This window comes from Ctenocephalides felis, unplaced genomic scaffold (genome assembly GCF_003426905.1).
Source record: "Ctenocephalides felis isolate EL2017-DRISC unplaced genomic scaffold, ASM342690v1 CF-g0.4_SCAFFOLD_01886, whole genome shotgun sequence".
NCBI classification, from domain to species: domain Eukaryota; kingdom Metazoa; phylum Arthropoda; class Insecta; order Siphonaptera; family Pulicidae; genus Ctenocephalides; species Ctenocephalides felis.
Window position 1 is genome coordinate 93,804,042 of NW_020538040.1, and position 19,232 is coordinate 93,823,273.

General features: G+C 31.6%; 1 protein-coding gene across 1 annotated transcript in view; it reads left to right on the forward strand.

Moving 5' to 3' along the window:
* LOC113377431 overlaps positions 1-19,232 on the forward strand; it is a 133,278-nt gene that overhangs the window by 108,766 nt on the left and 5,280 nt on the right. Inside the window, exon 4 of the mRNA XM_026617749.1 lies at positions 16,504-18,133. Within this exon, the coding sequence (XP_026473534.1) occupies positions 16,504-18,133 (1,630 nt within the window). The remainder of the gene's footprint in view (positions 1-16,503; positions 18,134-19,232) is intronic.

A 19,232-nucleotide genomic window follows, 5' to 3' on the forward strand; every position in this document is an offset into this window, starting at 1 on the left:
TGAAATGTAGGCACAATACAAGTACCGAAGTTCAGCGGATATTGGACTACAATTCTATTTCAATCCTGAAAAAATATTTTTAAAATTACACTTTTTCGTGTTTATTTTATAGCACAATGAAATACATGTCGATATTATTTTTATTCACAAGTGTTATTGATAATTAAGAAAAATACAAAAAAATAATTCTAATAGGTTTAGGCTAGTTCTTAACCTAGACTCTTCATTATTTATCGCATTGATTTTTTCTTTTTCTTTTTCTTACATTGTTGAAGATAATCAAAATTTAAAGAATACAAAGGTCATAGCACTGAAGTTATAGTGGCATTGCTATTCATCAAAATAAAACAAATTTGGATGACCTATTAAAACAGATTTAACAATCCCATATCAATCGTGTATCAGATTGATTGAAATTGCTGTGACTTTGACATTTATCGACCACGCTTTATATATACATTTCTTCCTGATCATTTGCAGTAGCCCATGCGTAAATACAATGTAATTGTGTTCGCAGAGTAAATTCGACCTACTTTTTAATATTATGGTGGGTTACCAGATTTTATGTTAAACATCACGTCAAATTTTTATTGTTTCGTCACTATTTATCTGTTTGAACCATATGTTATAGACCAAGAGACAATGGCAGTGATTGAATTGAAGTCGCTGATGAGAATTGCACTTTTTATGAGCATTAAAGGGCATGGGTGCATTGCAATACCAAAATAGCCTCAGCTTGATATTTAAGCAATATATATTTCATTTAAAAAGTATATTTTCGAAAAAATGTAAACAATAGTTGTAACATATATTTAAATTCGATTATTCAGGCTTGACAATAGTAAAACATAAGAGGGCGTCCATTAATCACGTAAGGCTTTTAGGGGGAGGGGGGTTTGACAAAAAATCACAAAATATCACGTGGAAGGAAGGGGGTATGGTAAGATATCACGTGTATTTATTTTTTAACTGATTTTTTTAAAAAAAATTCAAACATTTTCAAAAAACAAATCAAAAATTTTAGTTTTATTACGTAACTAAAAATACACGTGATGTTTGGCGGGGGAGGGGGGCTAATTTTGAATATCACCACGTATCACCAAGGTAGAGGGGAGGTCCAAAAATCCTTAAAAACTAGCTCGACCTTCTTATGATGTTATAAAACTTCATATTTTATGAAATTTAGCTCGGAATTTAAATCGCAAACTCCAAATTAAAAATTCCAATTTACAAATTAGGATAAAATGTTTACAATAAGTTATTACTCATATTTGCATCATACACTTGCACTACACTCTAATTCGGTTGTTTCTACGTTTCTGAATCGTTTGAGATCAGAATTGGAAAAAGTATGCGTATGTATGTACGAGTATTTTGTGCATGAGCCAAAACTTACTTCCGAACATGCTTTTTCAAAAACGACTGAACCAATAGATCAAGCATAAATAAGCACTGAATCTATGTAAATCTAGCTGTTTAGTATTCATAGAAATACACCGTTTTCTTTTTTTTATCTTAACAAAATATGCTTAAATATTGTCTACCTACAGAAAGTGTTGAGTCGATTGTGCTTGTTCATACAACTTGCCTTAAGGCAAAAAGAATGAATGACAACTAGTTACAATTTATTTTATGTGTAAATTTTGTATGTAGCTTTTTTGTTTGTGTCATAGGCTCTTGGATCACTTTTTTTTTCATAGAGATTACTAATTTACATACATGCTTTATTAAAGTTGCGAGTTGAAACATTACGGCTCGTAATGACATAATACTCTAAAAACTAAATTGTAAACATTTCATGGTACGATTTTATTAAGAAGCAATTAATTTACTTTCAAATATCTTACACATGCTGACAAAATTACAATCGATTTGAAAAAGATTATGAGATAATATGTTAGCATCGAATTACCTAAAATATTTTTCAAAAAATTGTATTAGGTAATATTTGATTTTGATGCTTTTTTATTTAGGTATATTTGCGGTTCAATTTATTATATTATATTTTATATTAAAAACATTTTAAAATTTGAGTTCCTGTTTCTGGTTTACTTTTTTACGATAAAGGAGTTCGTTGCGAGTGTAATTATTTACACTGATATTTCATTATGTTCGTTCAATAAGATAAGATTTCCTTACACAAGCCTCTTCTAAAACTTAATGTTTGATTTTCATTTATTCAAAACCACGTTATTAGAAAAATCCCGCAAAAGTCGTAGTACAAATACAATTTATACACAGGGTGTTCCAGAACTTGACGCCAAGTCTAAACTCTAAGTGATAGTATTGACCTCGACTGCCCTGAAAAAAAACTAGCTGTAAGTGGAATTCTGTCTTAAGGCAATTAAGGCATCGTGCCTTAAGGCAAATTGCTGGAACTTCCCGTACCAAAAATTATTATTTTTTTAAAAACGATTAACATTTTTGAAAAAAATTTACTTTGAAAAAATAAGATTTTTTAGAAACTATAAATTGGACAAAAAATTACTTTTTTTTGAAAAAAAAATTTTTTTTAAATTTTTTTTTTGAAAAAAATTTTTTTTTTCTTTATTTTGACATATTGTGGAAGATCTGAACTTTCTTTTCAAAGCAATCGTACTGTTTTAACTGCATAGGGACAAAATATAAAGCGCGTAAGCTCCGCGTCGCTGTCTAACGCATAAGCATTGGTACGGAACCTACAGGAATGTTAACAAAATGTATACTTATTGTTAAAATCTCTATAAAATATCTGATAATTTAATGTGCATATGTCTAATGATCATTTTTGACCGCCAAATGGCTCATTTTTTTACTTTTTCCTCCATATCTCCGAAACCGCTAGACCTACCTTCATGAAAATTTTATCGATTCTTCATCTTGTCAATACAAGTGAAATGTTTTTTGAATTATTCAAATCGGACGCTCCGTTCTCTTAAAAACTGAGTTACCGTTTTCGGCACTTTTTGCCCCGTATCTTCGGAACGGCTAGACCTGCCTTTGCCAAAAACTAATCAGCACGTCTCCTTATCAATACAAATCGAATGTTTTTTGAATTATTCAAATCGGTTGATCCGTGTTCCCGAAATCGTCGACGAAAATTTGTATCCGCACATACATACACACACATACATACACACACACACACATACATCCATTTTTTCTCAGGTATGCCAAAATGTTCAGAAACCTCTGAAACGTAAAGATATATAAAAATTTTCATTTTTGATTTTTTTGCGATTACTATAACTTGCCCTACGGGAAGTTAATAAAAAAAAATTGACGTTTGGAATATATGAGCTTTTAAGTGCAACCTATAGCTTTGGTGAAATTATGACCATTTTTGGCTATTGTGGTTGACTTTCATTAATTTTGTTCATTTAAACTTTAGAACAGTAAGCATGAATAGCATTTCTAGGACCACAGTAAAAAATAATAATGCTCCAAATTTTCAAGAATTAAAAATTTTTGTTTAACCATGAACTTAAAATTTTTAAAATCGGTCGACTTTGAGATGCCTTCCTTTAACAAAAATGTATTAAAGTGTGTTGGCAAGTTGTAAAATGGTAAAATATTTAAAAAAAAAATAGTAGTGGAAATTTTTTATCTTTATCTTTTCTTTACTTTAGAACTATTTGCACCAAACATTTCCTTCAAGAAATATGGTTGAAGAAGGAGTGGTATAATATCGAACAGTGACCAGACTTTCAAGAATATGAAAAGAGCTGACTTAATTATGTATTACTTTATAGAGCGATATATGGTTAACAACGTTAACTAAATAATGAGTTTCACTTCTATGAATCTTCAGCAGATTTGCATAGAGATTCGGGTATTTACCAATTCAGGTTTTATCTTGAACTGAAATTTCGGAAATTTTCGTTTACTACTTTAAGATAGTTCTAATAAAGGCTGATCAGAACATATTTATGAGAGTATATATCACTTAGTATTATTTGTGACAAATAATCAATTTATTACTTGAAAATTAATATTAAATAATTATTTATATGATTAACTTTTGACGTGTTGAACTACAATTTTTTCAAAATAAAATGCTAAGACTGATTCTCGAAAAAAAAGAGACCCTGTAACGCACTACCTTACTTCTAATAAAATAATTCACAAAAAAGCAATAACCTTAAAAATCAAAAACTACATTATAGTCACTTTCTAGAAAGGTGCACTGATAGTGACAATGTCAATATTAAAATGATAGGTAAAACAACTGAAGATATATTTTGGTACAATAATTGGATAGGTGTGCAGTTTATTGTTATTATATTTTTTATTTACTTATAATAGACGAATAAAGGTTAAAAAAAAATTGACGTGCGTTGCCAGGATGAGTCATATGTTAGTCATATGTTATATGGTTATATATAGCAATTTTTTAAAAGTGATGGCAAAAAGTCATTATTAACATTATTAAATCTTGAATATTTAAGTCCCTATCTGTCGTCACTATAGTTTCGATTAATGAAGTCGTCGCTGGGCCCGTTGCGAAAGGAGATTGTTTGACACATGTAGAATACACAATATGCAAATGTCAGGTTGTGCTTGATATATAATTTTGTCTTATGTTACTATGAAAGTAACATTTACTTTGTGTCGAATTCGATTTGTTTTTTTGTTGTTCCTTCTCGACAGCAGCGCACGTGTATCAAAACGTTATCGATAAATCAAATCAAGCATAAATCTTATTAAGCATATTGGATAAAGAAGGAGTAAGTTCAACAGCTGACGTTCTATTTCTTTCAACTTATCTTGTCATTGTATTATTTTAAAAATTACTCATTTTTGGAATTCAAGTTTGAATGACAAAAGAAAACTACATCATGGATTAATAAGAAAGAGGCTGCGTTATGCACTTATCTTTTCTCTATGATTTTAAATGTTTAGCTGGGCCGAAAATAAAACTAGTCATGCATGACATTGTACCTTAAGGCAAATTGCTGGAATTTCTCTAAAAGGTTTTAAAAAAGATTCAATATTTTTATAGAACTTTGATCAAAAATGGATTTTTGACCTTTATTAAATTTTTCAAAAACAAATTACCTTTTTGAAAATTCTTAAGTTTTTTATACTTTGAAAAGTTATTAGTTAGCTGCGTAGAATCGAATCGCGTGGGCGCCGAGTCGCAGTAAAACGGATAAACATTGGTACGGAACCTATTGAAATGTAAAAAAAATAATATTAAAATATCTATAAAATATGTAATAATTTGATGTGCATATGTCTAATGATTACTTTTACTTTTATTAGATCTCCGAAACTGCTAGGCCTGCCTTTCCAAAATTTTATCAATTCTTTATTTCGTCAGTATAAATAAAATGTTTTTTCAATCTTTCAAATCGGACGCTTTGTTCTCCCAAAAATTGAATTACCTTTTTGGCACTTTTTGCCCCGTATCTTCGAACGGCTAAACAAGTTTTTTTTCAAAAACTAATCAGCACGTCTCCTTATCAATTGGAATCGAAGGTTTTTTTGAATTAGTCAAATTGGTTAATTCGTGTTCTGGAAATCGTCAACGAAAAATTGTATCCACACATACATACACACACGCACACACATATATCCATTTTTTCTAAGGTATGCCAAACCTCTGAAACGTAAAGATATATAATATTATTTTCGATTTTTTTTATGACTACTATAAATTACTATAAATTACTAAAAATGACTTCAGGTTTAATCGGCTTTGGCAGAATCTGATATTTTTGATGGAGCAAGGTAGTTTGGAATCTACACAATAAAATTACACAATTTTACAAGGATTTAATAATCGAAACTTTAATTAGTATTTGATAATTTGAACTTTGTTTTAGTAATAATTATTAATTATAATAAGTATGATTTGCGTGGGTTTTTAATAATAAGATGATCATACATCTCGGTTTGGCCGGGACATTCCCTGATTTCCAAGTTGTATTCCGGGTTTTTTTAAAAGCTATATTTGTCCCAGTCTTAGATCTTTTGTCTCAAATTTTGGCATTTACTTCATAACAAAATTACGACCTACCAAATATCTGAAAATGATGTATACAAATAGTATGCTTTTATGAAACAATAAATGATGACTGGAAAAAATTACGAATGGATTGCAGTTTTTTGCAGTTTATTACAAATAGATTCAAATATTTTTCACATTTAAATAGTCTTCTTGATTATTGCATTTATCTATTTTCTTAATAAATTCGCTGTTTTAATGTGCTACGAAGAGTATTAAACATAATTTTGGAAGTAACTGATCAATGCGAATGTAGAGCATGAGTTTCCAACTAGGTTTGGAGACACAATAAATTGTAAATTTAAAACAGCACTTTTTATCAATTTTGAGAATATGTTTATTTTATTTTTTTCAACTTAAGTATCATTTAAACATGTTTCTACACGTTCTTGCACAAAATTGTGCCATTTTTCCATGACGAGTATACGACTTGTCAATCACAGGTAGCTAGTTAAAATATTCAAGCATTTTATACCATCGTATTTCCCAAACGCTTCACTTGCATGAAACTAGGAACCGACTAAATAAAATTTAGTTACAAAAGCATTAAGATTTTTTAACGATATCTTTATTTCTAAGCTTTTCATAGTTGTTTCAAAGCATTTCGTAATTCAAAATGATGTATTATGCTTTCTTCGCTTTTATCACCTCAAAATTTATCATCAGTTGTTCCGCAATGTTCGAATGTATAAACCATTCATGATTTATGAAGCGAAGAAACTAGATACAAACCTAACGAAACCTCTAGATAAATAGAGCGCTTCTATCTCTTTGCTGCAACTAAACGTATTCCAATTGCAAATGCAAAATAAATCAGTCAAAGCACGAAACATTTTTCAACTTTATGGCGGTTGTGAGTTATTGCAAAATGTACTTCATATTTCTGCTCATATTATGACTGGTTGTTGTTAAATGAATGTGTGATCCCGTTAACAAGAAAGCTTTGTGCAATTTAATATAGCTATTTTATAATGGCGTAAACAGTTTCAACGTATCTGTAAAGTCATTTAGTAATGAATCATGTCAAGTAACTTAGTTATTAATCGATTTTTAAAATGCTCACATAGAGAATAAAAACTTATGGTCTGGCAAAAAATTCTTTTTTAATTTCACATGAGGTAAGTTAATCATCCAAAAATGGAAAATGTAATTTTTTGCATATCTTTTCAGAGGTTTCTGAACATTTTGGCATACCTTAGAAAACATTGATGTATGTATGTATGTATGGATGCAATTTTACGTCGACGTTTTCGGGAGCATCGCTCAACCGACTTGAATTATTCAAAAAACATACGATTTTTATTCTAAGTTTTCAAAAATGGCTTTTTTTTCAATTGTTCACAAAAATTCAAAATTACTTTGACCTTCCAAAATTGTTAAAGGCTTTTCTTAAGACACTTTTGCCATGCACCACTTTTCTAACTTCCCGTAGGGTAAGTTATTGTAATCGTCCAAAAATCGAAATTGAAAATTTTTGCATTTCTCGACGTTTTGAAGGTTTCTGAACATTTTGGCATACCTCACAATCAGAAAAAATGGATGTGCGCGCGTGTGTGTGTATGTATGTATGGATACAAATTTTCGGCCACTTTTTCGGGCGCACGGATCAACCGATTTGAATGGTTCAAAAAACATTCGATTCCTATTGATAGGATAAAGAGCTAAATAGTTTTTGGCAAAGGCAAGTCCAGCCGTTACGGAGATACGGAGCAGAGTGCAGAAAATAAAAATCGAGTTTTTGAGAGAACGGAGTATCCGATCTGAATGATCTAAAAAACATTCAATTAGTAATGATTGGGAGAAGTGTTTATTAGTTTTTGGCAAAGGCAGGCCCAGACATTTCGAAAATACGGAGCTAAATGTGCAAAAAATGGCAGTTTTTGAGAGAACTCAGCGTCCGATTTAAATGATTCAAAGAACTTTCTGCTTGTCTTAACAAAATAATTGATCTTGGAAAAAATTTGTTTCAACTTTTTTTTCAAATTTTTTTTTGTATATCGAAAATAATTCAGATTTTAATTTTAATTCCGACTATAGTTCTAATATACTTTAAACAAATAATTTCAACTTTGCAATTTAGTTTATATAATTCTTATAAATATTAGACAATGTTACAATATTAATAATAATGTATTTGAAAACATTTAGTACTCCTCGAACATTTTGTTACGATACGGGAAGTTCCAGCAATTTGCTTTAAGGCACGATGCCATACACCCCACTAGTTTATTTAATTTTTCATATTTTTTTTAATAATTGTTAGCCATTATAATGTTTAACAAATGCTTAGTTTTTATTGCAAATTGTATTTTAAGAACATAATTTGTGATATATTTACCACATACATCGATTACGATGTAATTATAATCAAAACTTGTTCACTTGAATTTTTCTAATGATTATGATGAACATTGACCTTTTTCGCAAATGCTTGTTATTATAAACTAAAAATTGCTATATAATTTACTAACTAAAACACATTATGTGCATAGTCTGTGCATAAAATTATTTACATCACATAAAAATATTTATTGTATACGCGTTCTGTTAAGTTACATTGATCGGGGTCAGAATGAAGATTGACGATGTGAAAAAGTACATATTTACGATTTATGAATCGATGTCTGTGGCGATGTGATAAATTATTAAGGATTTAACTGTTCGAACGGAATGCAGTTCATATGGTCAAGGCAGCGGTCAAAGTACCCCATGAATTAGTGGTTAGAGCTATGGAATTTCGACCAGAGGTTTCAGACTCGATACCCGCCTTAGACAGCCTAATGTCGGAAAGTAATAACATTAGTTTTTACTTGGAATTATAGATAGCAATTTGTTTCCAAGTAAAAATAACCCTTATCCAGCATTTCTCCATCAGTAAAAAAAATCATCGATATTACAGGTATTTTAATAACATCATATACAATCAAGGCAACCGTTTGGGTTGACGTACCTGCACAGTTATGTTTATTGCGTCGGCCTGCGGGACAGTAGCTATGGCAATATTATGCAGGACGGTTTACATGTCCAATCGAGACAAAAAAAAATATTTTTTAAGATCCTATTGAAAAACGCTTCTTACTAGTTACCCCTGTTACGTATAGCACCTAGCGCCCCTGCTAATTTTAGTACTTACTATTATTATAGTGTAATATATTAAAAAATACGTTTATTAATCACGTGAGGCTTTTAGGGAGATGGAAGGTTTGACAAAAATTCACGAAAAGTCAAATCAGTTAGTCAGATATCACGTGTATTTATTATTTACCTACAAAATCAAAAAAAAATAAAAAAGTACATTATTTTTGTAAATTTGAAAAATTTGTTCGAAAAATTTTTCGCAACTAAAAATACACGTGATGTTTGGTGGGGCACGGGGGCTAATTTTAAATATCACCAAGGTGGAGGGGGGTCCAAATTCCCTAACGCTCTCTTATATTGGTTGGTTTATCAAAGAAACCAAAAGTAATTAAAGATATCATTGATTTTTAAGTACGGTCGAGATAAACACGAATTGACTTTCTTTTTGTGATAAATACTATCCAACAATAAATTTGCAAATTTTATCGTATACTACGCAAATAATTGTAAGGAATTAAAACAATTCATGGATAAAGATCATCAACAATTCAAGTTTGGATTGTAGATGACTAAAGTAACACGAACATTTAAAAATATAGCTGGGAGTGATCTTTAACTTCCCGTAGGATAAGTTATAGTAATCGCAAAAAAAAATCGAAAATGAAAATGTTTATATATCTTTATGTTTCAGAGTATTCTGAACATTTTGGCATACCTTAGAAAAAATGGATGTATGTGTGTGTGCGGATACAAATTTTCGTCGACGATTTCGGGAACACGGTTCAACCGATTTCAATTATTCAAAAAACATTCGATTGCTGTTAATAAGGAGATTTGCTGATTAGTTTTTGGCATAAGCAGGTCTAGCCGTTCCGAAGATACGGGGCAAAAAGTGCCAAAAACGGTAACTCAGTTTTTAAGAGAACGGAGCGTCCGATTTTAATAATTCAAAAAGCATCTTACTTGTATTGACAAGATTAAGAACTAATATGAATATAAAGGTTCAACGGTTATGGACTCTCAATAGAAATAAGTTAAAAAAATGTCATTTGGCGGTCAAAAATGTTTAATGGACATATGCACATCAAATTATTAGATATTTCATAGAGATTTTAATAATGTGTACACATTTTGTGTAATTTATTTTGGGTTCCATACCAAGATATTTAATTACGTTACGGGAAGTTCCAGCAATTTGCCTTAAGGCACGATGCCATACATGCCACTAGTTTTTCATTTTACTTGTTGCTATTTGTATGTTTATCTTTTTAACTTCTCGTAGGGTAAGTTATAGCAATCGCAAAAAAATCGAAAATGAAAATTTCTATAAATTTTTAAGTTTCAAAAACTTTGGAATATTTTGGAATACCTTAGAAAAAATGGATGTATGTTTGTGTGTGCGCGTGCGGATACAAATTTTTGTCGACGATTTCCGGAACACCGATCAACCGATTTAAATAATTCAAAAAGCATTCGATTCGTATTGATAAGGGAACTCCATTAATTACGTGAGTGAGTTTTTAAGGATTTTTGGACCCTCTCTCCCCCTTGGTGATACCTGGTGATATTCAAAATTGCTTATAAATAAAATAATTTTTTGAAAGTGTTTGATTTAAAAAAAAAAACAGTAAAAAGTAAATACACGTGATATCTTACTATACCCCTCCCTCTCTCACGTGATATTTCGTGATTTTTTTTCAAACCCTTCCTCCCTCTAAAAACCTCACGTCATTAATCAACATCCCCTAAGGAGACGTGCTGATTAGTTTATGGCGAAGGCAGGTCTAGCCATTCCGAAGATACGGGGCAAAAAGTTCCAAAAACGGTAACTCAGTTTTTAAGAGAACGGAGCGTCCGATTTTAATAATTCAAAAAATATTTTACTTGTATTGACAAGATGAAGAACTGATTAAATTTTTGAGAATGCAGTTCCAGCGGTTGTGGACTCTCAATAAAAATAAGTCAAAAAAATGTCATTTGGCGGTCAAAAATGTTTATTGGACATATATACATCAAATTATCAGATATTTTATAGAGATTTTAATAATGTGTACACATTGTGTAATTTATTTTGGGTTCCGTACCAAGATTTTTAATTACGGTACGGGAAGTTCCAGCAATTTGCCTTCAGGCATGATGCCATGCACCCCACTAGTTATGTACTTTATATTCTTAGTGCAGGGCTACTCGTATGTCAATATTCTGTAGCATTGCGTATCCATAGTTTCAGGACGAAAAAAATCTAGTTTTGTGTTGAAGTTAAGTGCGAGCCGTGGGCCGTGGGCAGCCGCCAACCGCACATAAACGTAAGCCCGCGTAGCCGCCGTCATCTCGGAGCAAACTGAATTATTCATGGCCGACCAAGATCAATCGTTCTCGCCTTTTTACAAACATCTCTTGATTTATGCACGACGCGTTATTGATTGTAACATTTAATAACACAAGCGAACGTTACTACGCGCTTTTAGCATTATGTTTGCCTGCTTGCAATTAATTAAAATAGGGTTTGCATATGATTCAATACAACGAGTAAAAGTTTTTTCATTCAGAGAAATAATCTCAATTATTGGTATCCGAACGTTTGAAATCAATAGGCAATGTTAATCGCAAAATGGTTCATAAAGATTAATTATACTTGACATCAAAAACTATGAAGAACAGTTATATATTGCATATGGAAATCATTTACATTTGGAAACAATAAATGCTATAGATGTTATGAGAAAGTTTGATATAAAATATAATTTTACATACAACATTCTAGTAATATGGCAAAATCAATTTTCAAACATTTATAAAACGCTTAAAATATTCCTTATTGATCTCGCTAGAGAACTTAGCCATCTTTGTACATTATGTTTTATACATAGGGTAGAGCGCGGTAAAATAGTTCACTACTGATATCCCAAAAATGAGTAAAGTTAAAATTTTTGTAGCAACAATACTTGAAGTAGAGGAAAAATGATGTATAACCAGTCATAAATTTGATTCTTACGACCATAACAAAAGTATTTTCTTTCCTTAGGTTTCTTAGCTGTAAGCACTGTTATTTAGTTCACCAGACCTTAATATAATTTTTATATGATATTAAATTGTTTTATAAAATATATTATTAATTTTAAACTAGATGCAATAGTATTATTTATATAACCTCTATGAAAGCATTATTCATGTTGGTGGAGTAAAGCTGAACTTTTTCCTTAGCAAAGGTGTGAACAATATAAAATTTTAAATAAAAAAGTATAATAAGTTAAAAAAAGCAACAAGGGATAAATTAAATAAATAGTTATTCTAACTCTGCTTCAATATTTTGCATTGGTTGATTAATGTAGCTATTATTTCACCCTTTTCATCAATATCTTTAAAATTAAAAATAAGACATGGGACCTCTGGTTGTCCCATTTTACCCGGCATATAAGGTAAAAAGAACCACATGATAAATTTTAGAAAAGCAGCAAAAAACACATTCATGCAATGATGAATTTCCTGAACATAAATAAGTTTGATATGTATTATTCGTTGTGATATAATTGGTTTGGTGTTCACAATATAATTGCTCAAAGTCAAATTGAATCTTTGTGCTCCGCCCTATCTCATTTTTTTAGGGTTATTTTTACTTAGTTACATGTTTTTTATCTATATTTTCAAGCCAGAATGGTTATCATTACTGCTTGATACCACACTGTCTGAAACGCAATTTTTTATTTTATTACATTTATTTTTTTTTTCAAGTGTCAATATAAATGTATTTTTTTCACTGGAAAATATTTATAACTATTTTTTCGGTATTAAGCAATTTCAGTTATTGTGAAATAATATTGCACTTTTGTATTTATAATTTGAATCACCATGTTATAAGCATTATCTAAACAATATGCACCACACGGTCGAAAACATAATAGCCATCAGCGATGAACACACAAAGTGTTAGACCTTACACAATCGTCGTTGCATTATCGCAATATTACATTAGGGCTTCATTAAAATTATGTTCGAAAAATGATGTAAGAATATATCTGCCGTGTGCGGTCAGTGGGCGAATACCGCGTTCTGATTATTATTGGTGATAAAGTCATATGGGAAACTTTCACTGCACCCACGCTTTACAATTGAGAAAAGGTTACATACGCTGGCAAAACGTTCAAGTTCTATATTATCATCCGTCGTTGTCTTCTTCGAATTGCCGATTACCGTGATTTAATCTTAATGTAGTCTGTAATATTGTGATATTGATAAATTGACTTCTGCTTTCGATTTGCGAAATACTTTTTAATATCAATGCGCAATTTTGAGTAAGTTGGGGTTGAAATCTGTCCAATAATAAAAAAAAAGTCTAACCCATCGTGTTCTTCTTAGGTTTTTATTTTTTCAATCATTTTTTGTGAAACTGTCAAGTATTTTTCAGTTTTACAATCCTGGTTAAATGCGCGAATCTATAATGAAATTTCCCAACATACTTCAGTACATTGTTTTAAACGATGGCCTTTTAAAGTCAATCAATCATCAATTTAGAAAATTTTAAAATCATAGTTTGAAAAAATAGTCCCAATTTTGAAAAAAATGTGTTTCTACTATGTTACTTACGGTTACGGTTCTAAAGTTTAAATGAATAACAATAATAAATATGAACTACAATAACCGAAAAATTATCACAGTTTGACCGAAGCTCCAGGCTTGTTAAATGTTTATTATAATTATTTTTCTAACGTAGCTCGCTAATGTAATTCAACCTACGTTGAAGTACTTAAAGATGAATTTTCCAGAAGATGCAAAGACTTTGAAGCTCATGTGCCTATATTTTCCTACCTCATAAAACCAGATTTAATAGATCCATCAATAATACCGTTTGATTTGTTGATTTTCGAATGGATTAATGTTGATAATTTTGAAATGGAAGTTATCGAACTAATATCTTCAGAATTATGGAAAACAAAATTAGAGGAATTAAAGGAATTACAAAAAAATCTGGAAGATGACTCTATGGAGAAATCGACAGCCATATTAAATTGTTGAATGACATTGCCGGAAAAAAATTAATTGTTTAAAGAAAATTGTATGCGCTCTCCTTTCAGCTTTTGGTTCCACATATCTCTATGAACAAATTTTTTCTCACATGAAATATATTTGAGTTCACAAAGAAATCGTTTAACAACTAAACATTCAGAATCTTGTGTGAAATTGAAAGTTACAAATTATACCCCGGATATTGAAATGTTAAGGAAAAATATGCAGGCACAAGGTTTGCATTAAAGTTGTTTAGTTTATATGAGAAATTTATGTTATTTGTTAATAAATATGTTTAAAAGATAAATTTGGTTATAATTCTTTTCCCCTAGAACCTAACTATATATTTATTTTTTATTTATAAAATTAAGGCGGCACTCTAAATCATATTGGTAGAGTGGCTTGGCACACTACAGTTAAAAGCTTGCCGACCCCTGTTCTAGACTGTATTTAAAAGCTTATAGTTTTTAAAATGCACGGGATGATGTTTCACCATTTTTTTTTCATGATAGTTACTATTATTACTATCTAGCACACTGTGTATATGAGGAATTAGTAACCAGAGTGGACCATCGTAAGTTGAACTGAACGCCGTTAAACCGCATGTCGAAAAATTTGCTATTTATTGAAATGAGATAATATTATCTCCAATTTGTTGTACTTGATTTTTTCATTACAATAAAGTAATTTTATAATAAAATAAGTCCACTGTGTCATTTTGTCCACGTTTTTCCGTTTTTCTCTACTGTATAAGTAGACGTTTGTGCAAAATACTTTTTGAACGATTTGTATAGGGTATATTTGTTAATACAATTCACCATAAATTCTGGAATATAAATATTAAAAATAATTTTCATTAATTTTTTATATTTTATTATATGATTAATTGTACCACATAAAATGTCACGCATGGTAAGATACGCTGCTACAACCATATAAATTAATATCTATTGACAATGTAATTGAATTAATAAGACTTGACATAAAAAGCTACGCTAGCGCAACGCAACTGTAATTATATATATATATATATATATATATATATATATATATATATATATATATTGCATAATGAAATAATTAGTGCATATCATGCAAATATTGAATCTTCATATATCTTATTCTATTCAGGCTAAGTCTACGATAATATTTTCAACTTCCCGTTTTGGTTTTCATAAAAAAATCCGACTTGCTAATTTTGTTTTCACGACGTTTCAATTCCTAATTTGAATCGAATGAGACCAAATTTTGAAAAAGTTTGTCTCCGCGGGCGTGTGTGTGTGAACCGATTTTTGAGCTTTACTAGATGTTTTTCTTAAAAAAAAACGGCTGAACTGATTCTAAAATTTAAGTTATCGTTTAACGAAACGATCAGTCAACCTGTCGATTTTGAACATTCAAAAACTATTCGAAAGATATCAGTTGGGAATCGTGCTGATTCGTTTTTGACAAGGTCGGTCGGGTCGTTCCGTAATCGTAATCAAATTTCCACTCGCGAATTCCGAGATTTATGTAAATTTTGCCGCCGAAGTGGCGGCATTCAAGTGGATAGGGTTAAAACAATTTTTTGCGTTTTTAATGAAACTTGCGATAATGAAAATGGAAATAGAAAATATGATATAAATGCACATCTTAGAATATTAGAGGCCTATGTAAAGTTATTGAATTATAAAATATTACTAAAGTGTGGTATAATGAGCCACGCTTTTTGCAGCATACAAGGGTGTCTTTGTGCACTATAGCTATATAATTACTATTAAGTTTTTTTTTAATATATAAATTCAAAATTGCATTGATTAATCTTTAGTGAAAGCGAAAAGCCGATTTTTGAAATGGACAGTTGAAAGTTTTAGCTGAATAGATAAAAATCTGACTTCATAATGATTAAACAGTTTATTTACACATATCGTGAATTTTTACAACTATCCTAAAAGGACAACAAGTAAAACTTAGAAATAAAAATGAAGATTACAATACAAAATCATCTGCCCATTGCTGCATTGGCAATGATTTTGTTATGACATAGATTAATGTACAGTGAACAAATTTTGTAATTTGGCCGTGGTAGTATTATTTGTAGTTTTCTTGCAAGTGAATTTAGGCGAACTTTGAAGCGGCTTTTATTCTTGTCTAAATAAATTCCAATTTTATCTATCACTGTGCTCATGTCTGCGTCTTTATGGGTGAACCAATTTGAAACATACTTTAGGGCATTCGAGTTTTTAAGACAATTAATTTGGAAGCAAATCTCCATAGTTATATATCTGGGCTTAATAATGTTTTTGTATAAGTAAATTTTATCGAGTCAGCTACCTTGTTCGTAGAGAAAATAAATATCAGTATTTAAAACTGTAGGCCATACATTGAATTTAATTTAATTTGTCAATTGTATTGTCATAAGTATTTTGACGCTCATATATTCTTTTCTTTAGTTGCAGGCGCCCTTAAATTTAAGCACTCAGCGTGAACGAGCAGAAATTGGTCGCAGCGGGTCGCTTGCTACCCGACGACCTCCAACAAGAAGAAGGGATAAAATTCTTCACAACACACCAGAAATGACCGATACTTTCCGTGAAGAGTCTCCAGTATCTTTCAATCGAGTTGAAATGTCGGATAATAAACAGTCTGCTGAGCAGAAAGAAATTTATCGAAGCAACTCCACAGAAGATCTATCAAGCTTAGAAAAATTTAATGATGAATACGAACAAGTTGGAGAATGGAGACGTGTTTCGAAAATACGGCGTTCTTTACAATTACGCGGAAAAGCTGCAACAAATACTTACACGTCCAAACCTATCGATCTGCCTAGCATTCCAGGTTGTGTATCTAAAATCCGACAAGAGCTTGAAAACAGTACAAGTGTAAAACAGCCAGTTCCTATAAAATATATTAGACCCAAGAGGCATACGTTTATCACTATGGACTCACTGCTAGACGTGCGGGGTCACCTCAGAAAGTCATTACCTGTTAATGAAATGACGAATTCAAATAAAAAGAGTTTAGAAGATGAGAACGATGATGGGATTGTAGTACGAGGAGATTTAGATTCTGATGTCAAATCTGGCCCTGTTCGTACGTACGTATATGGTATGGAAAATGCGGCTAATAACGGCACAGGAAGTTTAGAGACGCGTCGCGCAAGGGACACTGAAGATTGGCATGCTCGTCGCAAGTCGTATGGTTTTGAGGGCGTGTTAGCCGCTGCTCCTGTCTCTACATCTATGGTTCGATCGGATACGTCTACGGACAGCGGTATATGCAGGTCTACGGAATTGACTAATGGATTATTTGACGGGCGCAGCACTGTGGTCACTTTAGGCCAAAATTTTGATCGCCTAAATGGTGTCACTACTATACCCATAACTCTCAGTAAGACGTCAACTCCTATAAACAACAACGAACATGGCTTTTATCGTCAGACATCTGAAGACAAAAACGATACTGACAAAAAAGATATTGCGGATCTTGCTGAAAATGAAGACGATATTTCAAGTACAAAGAGAGGCAAGAAAGTTGAATTTTGCAAAACCGAAGTACACTTTGCCGCAGATAGTGGCCGCGTAAATATTGTAGAGACTGATGGTAAACCACCACCAACTCAAAATTTTAGAAGACGCCGCCGCATCACTTCCATTGGTAGTGCGATGAGCCCAGAATCAAAATCTAATCTACCTGTTATTCATTTTGGGGACGACGAGCAGAACAAACTTGTACCGGAGACAAGTGGCGAAGCAGATAGCTCATTTAGAAACGTAGTAAAAGTAAAGCCTGTTCGACCTAGATCATTCCATATGGGCGACACAACGACTAGTATTGGAGACAGTCTTTGGGGAGTAAAACTGCGTCACGTTTCACCCGTTCACAACGAAACATTACAAAATGAAATTGAGCAGCATTCGACTTTTGAAAAATCTTCCGAGACTTCGGTTATTGATAATTGTCAATGGTCTTCAGTTGCAGATCGTGTGCGTGCAGTTGAGCACAGAAGAAGCCTAGGATTTTCAACAAAAGTCAATTTCGGTTCTGGGGAACCAATTGTAGAAAGTAGAGGATCCATTAAAGGTAGGATGCATTATGAGATTTGCTTTTATGTGATTAGTTTTGCTTTAATATGGTTAGGTTTGCTTTAATGTAGTTAGTAATTTTGTAACTTTAGAAACAGTATATATTGAATAACTAGCCTTGCTATACTATTGGTTACGCAAGTTTATACATGATTTTTCAGTGTTCTATTTTAATTTATTGGTAATAGTATTATTTAGGTGGATTGTGACAAATATAACATGCTTAACAATGCTTCAAGTGGTTATAAATTTATTTTACATAAAAGCTTGTATTGTATTATTGAACTAGAATATTAAATATACTAACCTGATGCCATTTTTTTATCATTAAGTATTATTACATTTACAAGTGGTGTTGTAGCTTATGTAGAAATATAACATATACGATATAAATATGTTAGAAACAAACAAACTTTATGGTTTTTATTGATGCTGCGTTGCTGTAAGAAGGTTCTTTATATTTATGGTTTTTGTGCTTATTCCTAATCCGCATTTATTATAAATAATCCAGCATACAATGGAATTTGGGAAACAATGTATGAACTATCGCATAAAAATGCGAGCTTTACACGCGCTTAGCTAAATCAATGGTACAACAAATCGTAGCAAGCATAATTCTTCAGACATTTAAAAGTACAACGATTTTCAGAGCGACAAATAGACCAGCCGTCGACTACGAATACGACGACAAAAATTAGTATTGATCTCACACCTGCATATAGCAATAGCACAGTGGATGGCAATCCATTTTCAAAATTTTCTAGTACCGTCAGTGATTTGAAATCAACATCGCTGATAATGCGCACGATAAACACTACGAACGAAACGAACGGACATGCTGTTCCTCAGCCAGAGCACTTATTCACTCATTTAAATCAGTTGAGACAGTTGTACGAAGACGCGGATAGTGACGACAGCGCTCGAGCTGATGAAGAAGTCAAGGGATACTTGGGACAATTGCACAATAACGATTCACTAGATCGTCGAATTTCGGCTGAAGCTGCGGAGAGTAATTTGGGAACCACTGTATCTGGAAGCTGGAGCAGGATTAAAACTTACAGACAACAGAATCATAAAAATCGATATCATGACGATTC